The sequence below is a fragment of the Anas acuta genome, chromosome 6, assembly GCF_963932015.1.
Source record: "Anas acuta chromosome 6, bAnaAcu1.1, whole genome shotgun sequence".
Classification (NCBI taxonomy): Eukaryota; Metazoa; Chordata; class Aves; order Anseriformes; family Anatidae; genus Anas; species Anas acuta.
In genome coordinates, this window is record NC_088984.1 from 32,987,964 (window position 1) to 33,000,365 (window position 12,402).

A 12,402-nucleotide genomic window follows, 5' to 3' on the forward strand; every position below is an offset into this window, starting at 1 on the left:
TGCAAAACTACAGGAGCACCAACACATCCTCGTCTTTTACAACTAAGTTGTGCATTTGTAATACATCCCTCCCGGCTACACTCAGGGATAAAACAGTGGGAGACTTAGAACAAGGTTACAGCAGCATTCCCAAGATGGCAGAAGGACATGACAGCAGAGCTTCTTATGCCACTGCATGCACACAAACACCTCCAGTGCACCACAAACACTGTATTTTGTGCATCTGGTGTCACAACAGGAATTTGTAAACCTGTTTTGACAACGTGGGGTACTGGGATAATGAAAGCTTTATACGCTTGAAAGGCTGACATCATATGTCATTTTGGTCAGGTACTGCTCTGATTCTGCATACTGGTAATATCCCACTGAAGGAACAACTAGGCACCAACAAGGCAGACTGCGAATTCTTTGTTGATGCTTCAGAGACCTAGCTGCTCTGCATAAAGAAATTTCCATGAAAGAAAAGGGGGCTACTTGATTAAGCAACACTGTTCTTTCTCCTACAAGGATAACTAATATGACAAAGAACAATTGCAAGGCTGTTGTCTTGGCAATGTAGTCCTGATTCTCTCTGTATTCATAGAAGCATGAAGTTACTAATAGGAGCAATCTCATTGTAAGTATGGGGTTTAGTAGGGAACTTTAGTCAGGAAAAATTTGGCATTTGATCTCAGCCAGGCATCTAGATTTCCTCAACGTTCTGAAAAGATACACATGTTACTCCTTGTCTTTTTTAGAAAATGAGAAAAGAATGGGATAAAACATAACTCACAGTAGTTTGGCCCTCTGTCGACTGGGATCTGGCTTAGGCTACATAGCCAGACTGAAGAAAACTGGGGCTGGGGTCATCCACAGTGCTTATGTACTAATGAGCATGATTAGGAGCTAACAACTGCAGTCCTGCAGTACAGCTCTGACATCTATGGGTATCATTAGCCCTATCCAGTAGCATTACTGGCCGTGACAAGAAATCCATTCAAAGGATCGGAGTGCTTCACTAGCAAGAAAGTATTTCTAGAAAAAAACTCTGCAACATATTTATCTTTTAATAATGAAAATAATTATTTTAAACAGAAATTGAACGGTGTGTGTTTCTGTCACAACAAAGGCTTCTCCAGGCTCTGACTGATGTGTCATAATTGAATTTACAGGTACCATCCACTTGAGAAAATTTGGGCTGTATTTCTAAGAACACTAATGCTGAAACTATGTAGAAGCATAGCATCTGTCTTGTGTGGCTCCAAAAAGCAGAGGTTATGCCAGCACTTTTCACCAGGGTTTCTGAACGTGGGATATAACTGAGCTCACACAGTCTGAGGCCCAAACGTTCATTCAGCAATTTTCAACTTTTCCAACTTGAGGGCCATGCAAAAAGAGCCCTGTGAGACTGGAAAGTCCTTGCAGTAGATCCTAGGCACAGTGCAATCTGGGAGACCCCATCCTTTTCTCTCACAGTGCATGGTGTCCTCCATGAATATGTGCATCTAATGGGGATGCTAAAGATGGACGAGACCCAGATCTTTCAATGGAAAACCTGGGGAAAAGGCATGACCTTGAGCTTTGGCATTAACACAATCTGGATCCCCTCTGTTACTTAGCAAGCAAGGCACTTTTTAGTATCAGTAAGAGCAGCAGAGTCTGGTCCAAACAGATTTCAGTGACATGCTCAAGACTGCTAGAGCAAGCAAAGAAACCAAATGCTTCCTGCACTTTACCCAGAACACTATTCCCATTACGTTAGCAATAGATGACATGTAACCTCTGCTGTAATTCGTACTGCTGGACATGCCAGCTGTCCACAGGACAAACATCTATGTAACCCTGGCCAAGACCCAGTGCTTCGGGGACTGCTGAAGCTGGGATGCAGAAATCTCAGTTTATTTCAGAGGCACTGCTAAGGCATGGCCGATGTTCTCAGCATCTCACTACCACAGGTACACAGCTCCTTCCAGCAGATGGAACTGCTTAGCCTTTCCTGAACTTGTTCTGCAAAGCACTATGGAAAATGTGGTTTGAAGACGGGTAACAAACTGACTGGGTTGGATATCTAACATTACCAGCAGCGAGGAAAAGGCTGCACTTGAAGGACATAAACGCTGAAAATCAGGAAGGAACACAACAACAAAAAGGAAGAGGACTTTACAAAAGCAGAGGTGAAGACAAGGCACAAAAGAGAAAACATCCGAGAGATAAGTAAACATGGCAATCGGAGAAGGGAAGCAACAAAGAGAGAAAGTAAGGAGGGACTAGACTTCTAATCTTTGCCATAAGGTAAAGGACAGGAATAAGAAAGGTGCATAGAAAACAGATCATTTCAGAGAGGGACTTTGCAGTGCTTGTCCTTAAAGCACTCCATGATCACAGAAGGCTCTGAAAATGGGCTAGTATCGACTTCGCTCAGGTGTCGATCAGCCCCTGAGAAAAGACAATCACAAACCATGCTTTTGACTAAGGAGCAAAGCCCACCCAGATATTTCTTATCGTTCTAGGAAAGAACTTCTAACAGTTTCCCAGTTATGAGCTGAAATGGGCCAGATATCTCAAATCACATGAATCCATGGCTGAATTCAGGCCTAAATTTCAGCGCTGCTTCACAGCCTCAAATCAGCTATGCTGCTTTCATCATTAACAATTTCTTATGATTCATAACTAGTGTGTAGCACTTTAGAAGACATAGATTTTTGTTCCCCAAATAAATGACAATCTGGTTAGACAGATGAAACAGATCAGCCATGGAATATATTAGGAAATACAGGGGAATCCTAAGGAACAGCCACACTGTTTACGCTGGCTAGCAATGACAAAATATTGTCACACTGCAGATGTAAGTTAGTTTGTGTCAGTGTCAGGAAAGAAAGAATTGCATAGGGGTAGTGAAAGAAGGACAAATTGCTGGGGATTTGGGAATAGTGGGCTAGAAAGAGCACAGGGTCAGCACAGGAGCAGGGCGGAGAGACACTTTGCTGTAGTACTGCTGTATTCCTGTAGTGTTTGCAATATTTACTGATGAAAACTCAGCAGAGGAGAGGCAGAAGCAGGGAGCAGAACAGGCTGCAGAGCAGCTGAAGGCAGGGCACAGGACTGTCAGAGTAAAACAGACAGAAATCAGTGCTCCAGAAACTAGTCTATCCAAAAGCACTTATTCACGTGTAAAATGCTACTGGCCAATAATTTCCACAAGGGCAGGGTCTCTGCAGAATGCAAGCATATGTAATGGTGCATCAAAATATACCCAGTGAGTCCTGGGGAGGATTTCTGCCTAGGTGGCAATACAGCAAGGTGGCAGCACGAGCTGGGTGCTGTGGAAAGGTCCAAAGGACACAGCTTATCCCAGAGGATGACCTTGTTCCAAATGCTGAACAACATTCAGCTCCTGCAGCTTGGAGTCTGTGTGCCCCCTATAGATCTGCAAGCTGTCATCATCATCTACCCGGGCTGTAAGTCAGAGCTAGTAGAAGTTATTATTCAGGAAAGGTGGGATTAATTACCTCTTTAAATGAATAATGAATATGTCAAACAAATTCTAAATGGAACACACAATGAAGTACTGAATTAACACAGGAAGATCTGAAATAAGGACAAAAGGAGATTGTAAAGATGGGCAAGAAGATGATTTTACTCACTGAGAGTTTTTCCTTTGCTTGTTTAAATACACCAGGAGCCTGGTTTGTTTCACCACCTGCTGCTGAGAGACCCAAAGAAAGACTTGATGGTTAAAAATAATAATAATAAACATTTCCACTTAGCACACTTGTTAGAACACTCATATACATTGGAACTACCATGTAAAACAATTACCTTGTGAAGCAGTCTCAGTGAACTGTATATAGAAATGTGCTTACCTTAAAAACGTCCTGTATTCATTTTACTTGAGGTAAAGTGGCATTCTATGTATTTCAAACAAATCCAGGTTTTGTACTTATGTCCCTGGAAATCTAGGAACCACAGTAAAGTTCAAAGAACAGCTGACAGGTGTAAGAGACTCTAGTTCTGAAGGTCCATCCGAAGATACCTTATCACCCTGATTTTCAGAGAGTTCTGAACTGTCCTCTGAAAAGCAGGTTCCTTTAAGCAATCCACAAATGAAAATTTTAAAATAAAGGACCCTGAAATCATCGCTTTTAAAAATATTAGCCAAAATTCGTAATGGAAAGAGAGCGATTGACTACTGAATTACCACTGCAATTGTGTCAATAAGGTCAGTGTGCCATGGCTCAATCAAGCCCTCAGACTTTAGCATTCATGTTATACCCGGGACATCAAGTATAATAATGCACCATTTCATTTATCTGATACAACATGATTCGAGATGAGATTTTTCTTTCTGACTTAGATTCTGTCCTTACAAACTTGTGGAACAAGGGAGCTTTTCAGAAAGCAGGCTATTTGGTCCACTCCAACACCACTGTTCAGGAAGTGATTTGCCTCACAAAAGCTATCTAGATGTGACATCCTTTGGCATCTGTGCCAAAAAAAGTCCTTAGTTAATACAGAAGCAGGATAGTAGACACAGATGACAATCTCTAGGATGTCTTCTAACTGTAAAACCAGCCCTAACACAGTGTACGGTTCAGAAACAATTGATTTTCTCCTCTCCTTGTATCCCAGGAATGGTGAGGGGATCCCTGTTTTTCTGCCACACTTCCCACTCAGTAGTTCTGCCCTCTTAATATAATTTCCTTGCTGCTTTTCTAAATTGAAGGAGGAGGAGAGAAAACTTTTCAGGAGGAAATTAATATATGTGGCCGCATACAACACTTCTGAATTTGTACCAGGCGTAAGTACAGCAAAGCCCTCCTGTATTGCATTTTACCCCATCTGTTACTGCTGGTTTTGGTGTGTTTCGCATCTCTTCTAAATAATCACGAATAATATATTCCTTCCTTCCTTCGGTATTGAACCCAAATCAGCCACCAGTACGAAGTGGAAAGCAGAGCTGTGCTGCTTCTACTGACTTACCTGGAAGCACCACAACTTCTCCATCTGAACAATAGATCTCTCTGTGCTCTGCTACCAGGTTAAGTACACAACAAACACATTTTGCCTCAGTGGGTGACCCCAGAACTGCAGACATGGAGCAGAAGTGTCCTGCATACTGACTCCTGCTCATAACCGGGCAGTTGGCCTGGCCTTGCCCCTGTCACCACTCCTCTCATGGCACAACAGCAGCAGCATCTCACAGCCACAGAGCACGAGCCGGATTGAGGTTTCACTCCCGTAGCTACATCAGGCAAGGCAAAGATTTCACTACTCTTTCCTTGGAGTTGGCCATGCAGTTTCTTTTCCAAACGGCAAGGATGAATCTCAAACAGCAGTCCCTCCCTTGAGGATATGGCAGTGTATCTTACCAGTATTTGCCAGTGCTTACCTCACAGTGACATGGGAAGGTTTTTTTTTCCCTGCTATTGAGGGGAATAGATGAATGATTTCATTTCCTGCACAACTACGTAGAAAATATGAGCGAATACTAACTTCTTGTTGTAGACTATTCCATCTTATGACTGGACATACTTCATTTTGAAGATGCAGAAAATGCAACATGGAGATCGTAAACACCTGGAATATACTCAAAGCTGTAGACTACACTGTGGAGATACTTTTGGTGGGGCTCACACATCACAACAGTTAACAGGGCCATTCCAAATAGGACATACTGACAGCTGGCTTCAAGAAATGGTGCTGTATAAATTGTATTACATAAAAAAAAAAAAAAAAAAAAAAAAGGGAGGGAAATAACATCCCTGTAAAATCCAGATACATAAAAGAAAATAAGGGAGAACTGAGTTTTCCAGCAACACTGAGTATGGTGAAACATTTTAGATATATTTTTATTCACTTTGTGGTATGGTTCAAGCTATTTTGCTTTAGAGCCCAAACCAACCTTCCTGCAAATTTTAAGATCAGAGTCCCTCTTTTTGGTTGCTCTCTGTCTCAGTATTTAAAATGCACTGGGAGGTTGTTCTTGTATTACATTTTTCACTTCCACTAATACATCCGCATCACTACATATCAAGAAGGAGAGGAAAAAAAGCTCTGACTGTTGCCAGGCAGCACACATTTCAGGCACCGAACAGATTTCCTTATGCAAGTCTATCAGTATGCCTCAGGTCTCTGAGATGCTGCTGGGCCAGAAGAGTTCTGAGGAGGTAAGAGGGCAAGACAACGCTGACCGCATAGCTGTAGAAGTGCAGTCAGAGTTAGAAAGCTGCAAAACCGGCACTTTTGTGACATGAAGAATCAACTCCCCATTCCCACTGCTCATCAACCCCCCTTTTGAAAGGACACTGGAAGTCGTAACTTCTGAGCTGATGAAGCTGTGCTCCAACAAACAGTAAAAAAGATAGCAGGAACTGTTGTTTTAATCTCTTTTAAATTTTAATTCCTTTAACCTTCCTCTACCAAATATTATTATTGCTTTTTGTTTGGAATCCATTCGTAGTGTGAGCCCAGATTTCTTCTCTCAGCTCCATGCTGCGTGTGGCTGGACTCCCCCTGTGGATTTTGACTGTACATCATAAACATCAGTAACAGACTGTGAACGTGGATAACATCAATCAACAAAATATAAGTCTGAAACACTTCTTATTATGCATGAGAGTAAAAAGCAAAATAATGGAAATGCATACCATGGTTTAAGCTGTCAACATTTTCCCACCAGAAAAAAAAAAAAAAGCATAATAAAAATAATTAGAAAAAGAACAAAATGATGAGCAGAGATTCCTACAACAACACACCATAAGCACAATGCCAAGTTACAACCACAGCACTTGGAGGTCCAAGCAATGACAAGCATACATGATCATGGCCTCCATTAAATAAACAAATAAATGCCGGGAAAGAAAGAAGAAAAGAAAAATGATAAAAAACACTAAAAAAGCAACACTATTTGTGAAGATATTCTTGGAGGAAAAATTAAAAAGTAAAAATAAAAAATAGAGAAGCTGCCATAGCCATGAGATTTAAAAAAATAAAAATAAAAATGTCTATGTTTGCCAGCCACATTGCATAACTGAACAGAATGCAGTCACCTGTCTGCTTCCGTTTAACACAGGAGAGATGAGTTGGTCTAGTATATTTGATAGCAGGTTTTAAAATGATTTTCCTGGAGGGAGAGTGGGCCTGAACTTCAGTTTTTTTAGCAAGTTCAGCTTTCTTATACACTGCTATGGACAAGAAAACACAAAAACACACAATCAGGAGAAAAAAACAGCAAAGTTTCATACGACAATACATCAAGTGGCAGGCCCACTGCTCCACAACTGTGACCCAAAGCATTGCTTCTACTGGGGCGGACAATTCCTCGGTCAGGAGAGAGGGAGCACTTGTGCATTAACCTCAGGTGTGCTACCCAGTGACCTGTAGGGGTGCGTAGAGTGAAACGAGACTGGTGGAGCAGTGAGCCTTGCACATGGCTTCTCACAGAATTGTACAATGTCTCATTAAAAAGCACCGCACTTAATACTGTTAAGGTGCATCCACAACAGAGTAACCTGACAGTACTGCACGATAGTACAAAAATATATAAATATATTGTAATAGGGAGTGTTAAATGAACCTTTTTTCCTTCTCACTTCATCTCTGGAGAGTGTGCTAGGTTCCTTTTTAGCTATTTTCCTTTCAGGAGTAGAAATCCTGCCTCGCCCAGTTTTAAAAGGTTTTTCTTTTTTATGCTTATCAAGAGATGGTCTTCGCAATTCTCTGTCTGCCTTCTCCTCTTTAGGAACAGTCTCTAACTGTTCAGTCATGATGCTCCTATCATCATCTGTAGGATCAGAGCAAATCGTAATAAACAAAAGATTAGCAACAAATGTTAACAATACTGCAGCTGATGCAGCGTAAAAGTAGTTGAAGACCGAGCAGACGGATTAATAAAAGAAAAAAAAGCAGGCTATTTCATATTTTTTTGAAACATGCTGAGATTACTGCTACAATTATAGTAACTTTGCTTTTTGATCATTATGATTTGGAAGCAAAAATATTTAACACACAAAACAAAAAGGATAATGCACACCTTGAGTATCTGCCCAGAGACTGTCTGTGTCCATGATGGAGTCGTCGATTGTTGTTTCATCTTTGTAATCCTCACACGTCTCTGTTTTGTAGTCGGTGAGCAAGATTTCTTCTCTCTCTGGTGAAGCAGGAGCTTCTGGGGAGCCCTCCTTGGGCTCCGCGTGAATGTCAGCCACTTCCTCAACCTCCAGCTCCTCTTCAGCCTGGGAGTCCACAGTTTCGATGTCTTCCTGCTGCGTAGCAGCGAAGCGTACACTGTGAGACGCAGATTCGCCCTCATCAACTGTTGTCTGCACCACTGTGATAAAGTCATCCTCTACTGTCACCACGGATTCAATAATGCCTTTCAGTTCAGGTAGTGCTTCTGGGCAAACCTTGGCTAGCATTTCTTCAGTGGTAGGTTTCCCAAGGTCCATTTCTTGGGGCATTTCTGGTGTAAGATGTTGTTTATCCTCTTCTTTTTCTTCTTGTCCCCCTTCTACCTCTTCTTCCTCATGCTCTTCCCTTCTTGCGGCCCCAGCTGTCACTTCGGATGGCAGCACTGTTTGGAGTTCTGTAGGTTTCACAGCTGTATCAGGAATCTTTTCAGTTTCCTCTGTAGGCTGTGGTATGCTCTCCATCTGAATCTCAGCAGGCTCTTCTTGGGGAGGCTCGGTTTTTGGAAGGAGGAGCTCCATAGAAGGCTCCTTTGCTGGCAACTGTGCAGGCACCTCTTCCCCACACACAGTAGGTTTTGGAGGTTCTCCTTTGATATCCTCTTGTTTCAAGGGTTCTCCGTTCAAACCTTCCTGGGCTTGATCATGCTCTCCACTAGATTCATAAGATTCCTCTTTATCAACTGCCTCTTGATGTACAAGATCGGGCTTAGCTACTTTTTCCTTAATTTCTATTTCAGACAGTTTGGTGCTGTCCTTCACGTAACTAGGCTCGGTCTTCAAAAGTACATCAGCATCCTTTGCTTCTCTGGACAAGATGGTCTGGTCTTTCTGTTGAGTCTCTTTGGGTTCAGGCCCTGCTCTTTTAACAGGGGCTTTGTCCTTCCCTGAAGGCAGAGAGCCTTCACTGATCTTACTTTCTAACTGACTTTGATATTCTTGGTCAGCTCTCATTGCAGCCACTTCCAAATCATGCTTTATAGCATTGTAATCTGGCTTTACTGGAGCTTCTATCTCAGCCATTTCAGGAACAACACTAAGAGTCTTCTCCTCCATCAGGAAAGAAACAGCATCTTTTTCTGCTGTCGCCTCTGCAGACAACATTCTGTCATACGCTGTATCAGCAGGTACATGAACTTTGTCAGCCACACTTTCTTCTTTCATTTCTAAGATTGCCTCAGGTCTTGTCCTCTCTGACTCTGCACCTTTAATGGGACAGACCTCTTTAGAGTCAACTTGATCTTCACTTTTTTCTAGCACAGTATCCAGCTTCTCTTTCTTCTCCTGCTCAAAGTCCCTCCCCAGAACGGACTCACCGGCAGCATGTAAATCTTTTTCACTGAGGAATTCTTCTTTCGATTTTTCAGCTGCTGCCAGCTTCACTTCTATTAAGGACAGGTCAGGAGCTAGGCTGCGTCTCAATTTTTCATCTGTGCCTTCGTAGAAGGGACAGGTTTCGCTTGTTAAATTCTCACTGTCCTGAACTGGAGAAGGGAGTGGGACTGTGTACTTATTGAAAACACAGTAGCCCAAGTCTTCCAGCTGGCTTTCAGCTTTTAGAGTTACGTGGTTTTCATCTGTCACAGGTGGCAGGGCTGCGCTGCTGTCTTCCAGAACAGTGTCAGAAGGAACTGACTTCTTTTGCGCCACCTCAGCATCTGCACTCACAGATGCTACTCTGGATCTTGTCCCTGCTAGGTCTAACATTTCGGGCAGGTCGGGAGCCAAGACAGCCCCGTTTTTGTAATAATCTTTGGCTGGGAAAGGCGATTCAACCGAAGTCTCAGGCTGGACTTTTTCTTCTGCCATTGCTTTTTCTTCTTCAATGTGCTCATCTTCCTCTCTACTATCAATGGGGAAGCAAGGGGCCTTCTCTAATGCTGGTGTGGTTGCTGGCAAGTAGTCGTCACCTTCATCCATACTGCCGCTAGTGTTAGTTAGAATATCTGAAGCCAGGGGAGAAAGATCATGTGCGCGGCCAAAGCTAAATCCTAGAGCTATAGAATCCAGGCAGGACATGGGCAGGTTAATAGACATGCTTCTCTGTTCAATTGCAGATCTCCCCCCAAGTCCCAGGCTCCTGCTCAGAGTTAGGTCATCTTTATTTTTACTGTGGAGCTCTCGTTTGTCCCCATAGACTTTGGGGTCAATAGTGAACATTCGTTCTGTCGGGGAACTTGGTTCTTCAGATTTGTCTGGTGTATAGCTCTGAGCCAGAGAACTGTACCCTATTTCATGAGCACGCATGCCCTGCTGTTGGCCCAATTCTGTCTGCAATTCTTCCTCCTCTTCCTCTTTGTCTTCAGGTATTAGACGACCTGTCTGATAAGGCTCATAAGCACTCTCTTTAGTGTCACTTAGCTCATAGTAATCACTGCCTTGTTTCAGAGCGTCTGCTTTGAAGGCTTCCTCTTTTAGTGCAGAGGTTTCAAAATACTTCGACATTCCTGATCGATCCACTTCTGCTTTCATTTCGGGAGTAGCCGAAACACTTGTCTTATCATCCTTGGTATCCTTTTTAACATCTTTCTCTTGAGAAGGTTCTAGAGAAGGAGTCTTATCTGTGGTTAAACTTTGTGCTTCAGGGGTCTTCTCTGTTGTTCGGGATAACTGTGTGGTATCAGGGTGCTCTGTTGTTTTCTCAAGGGTCAGTTCAGGGCTTAACTTGCCTGGGGATACCTCTGTGCTTGGCTGCATGTCTTTTTTCAGGTCTACTGTTGCTGGAAGCACACTTTGGTCCATTTCTTTTTCTGCTTTGAAAAGATCAGATGACATTTTAGCTTCAGCATCCTTTTGAAAGTCTGCTTTGTCTTGGGAAAGGGCCTTAACTTCAGGTTTTGTGGCAAATTTACCATCGTCTAATATTCGAGCCTCCCCTTTATCATAGAAGTCATACCTTTCTTCCTCATCACTCTCCTCCCTAGTCATGTCCTTTTCCTCCCCCCATGCAGGGATTTTCTGGGCGCTTGGTGTTTTCAGGCCATCTACAGCTACTTCTTCATGCAGAGCTAGGGTCATGTCTCTGTGGATCTGTTCATCTTTAGCGAGATCTTTGGCAAACAGGTGGTCAGTGGGTTCCTGTTTTGTTTTGGAACTGTCTTTGAGGGAAAGCTCCTGGGGGACAGCAGGAGATGGGCCTGAAGGTAGTTCACTTTTGGCTGCCTCTGCCTTGGGTTCCGACAGCATCAGAGAACTTCCCTCATGGCTGATGGCAAGATCTTGGACATCTTTAAGGTCATCTTTAAATGTCATAGACATAATTTGGTTGGATGATGAGGGCACATCTGCAGTCCTTTCTTCTGTTTTGCTCCCTTTAGGCAGTTCAGATGGCAAATCCTTTTGTTCTTGAAAAACAGGAAGCTTGGAGGCAGGTTCTGCAAAACTGACTTCCCCTTTCTTCTGTGAATCAGTTTCCGAGATCTGTTCTGTTGGATGTGAAGGCATTTTTTCTTTGTCTTTGCTCTGTGAATCCTTTTTATCCTCTGTTTTTGCTGGCTGTGGAACTAAGGCATCATGTTTAGGTTGCTCAGTCTTACTGTCTTTTCCAGATTCCTGGCGCTTTGTGTCTAAGGGTTCTGTTGTGAAAGGGCACGTGCCCTCCTGGAGACGGAATTCCATCTTCGTGGCTGCAAGTAAATCTGAAGTAGTTTGTTTGGGTTTTATAACACAATTATTTAAAGCACTTACAGGCAGGCAGTCATGTGGCGTACACAACATCTTGGTATGAATGATGGAAAGGAGAGGGAGAAAGATGCAAACATGCAGCAAGGCTTTCCACATAGAAATCTGCTCTAAAGCATTAAATCCTAGTTTCCTTTCAATATATGATGCCCTATAGTGAAAATGTAAGTTGTACACGTCTAAATATGTGACCACGGAAATGAGATGATTTCATGTGACTTCATCTTCACGGTTTGTATACAAAAATAAAACCAGAAATAATCCTCACTTCATTGGTATGTCCCACTGGGCTATGAAGCTTATGCTAGATTTGCTTTAGTAAGGTCTGTAATGAACCTGGCATGTATAAATCACCAGCAGAGCCATTAATGGTCACAGATCTCACAGGCCTCCTCTTCAAAACGGCCAGCCATCTTCAACTGTACTCAAAGAATACTGGGCATGTTTCAGTGACTGTAGCACAGACCCCAGTTAAGTTAATTTAAAACTTAAAATGCTATACTTACAACCTGCCACTATATTTGTATGGAGTAATACCTAGTTAAGGTAATACCTA

At 42.7% G+C, this 12,402-nt stretch overlaps 1 protein-coding gene across 33 annotated transcripts in view; it reads right to left on the reverse strand.

Moving 5' to 3' along the window:
• Nucleotides 1–12,402, reverse strand: part of MAP2 (microtubule associated protein 2) — a 172,861-nt gene that overhangs the window by 22,844 nt on the left and 137,615 nt on the right. For 18 of the 33 annotated variants that reach the window (XM_068686420.1, XM_068686406.1, XM_068686408.1 and 15 more), the window contains 4 exons: nt 8,012–11,803; nt 7,556–7,762; nt 7,029–7,163; nt 3,624–3,685 (listed from right to left, as the gene is read on the reverse strand). In XM_068686420.1, the coding sequence (XP_068542521.1) occupies nt 3,624–3,685; nt 7,029–7,163; nt 7,556–7,762; nt 8,012–11,803 (4,196 nt within the window). The remainder of the gene's footprint in view (nt 1–3,623; nt 3,686–7,028; nt 7,164–7,555; nt 7,763–8,011; nt 11,804–12,402) is intronic. The other 15 variants (XM_068686428.1, XM_068686418.1, XM_068686413.1 and 12 more) reach the window with 7 other exon arrangements.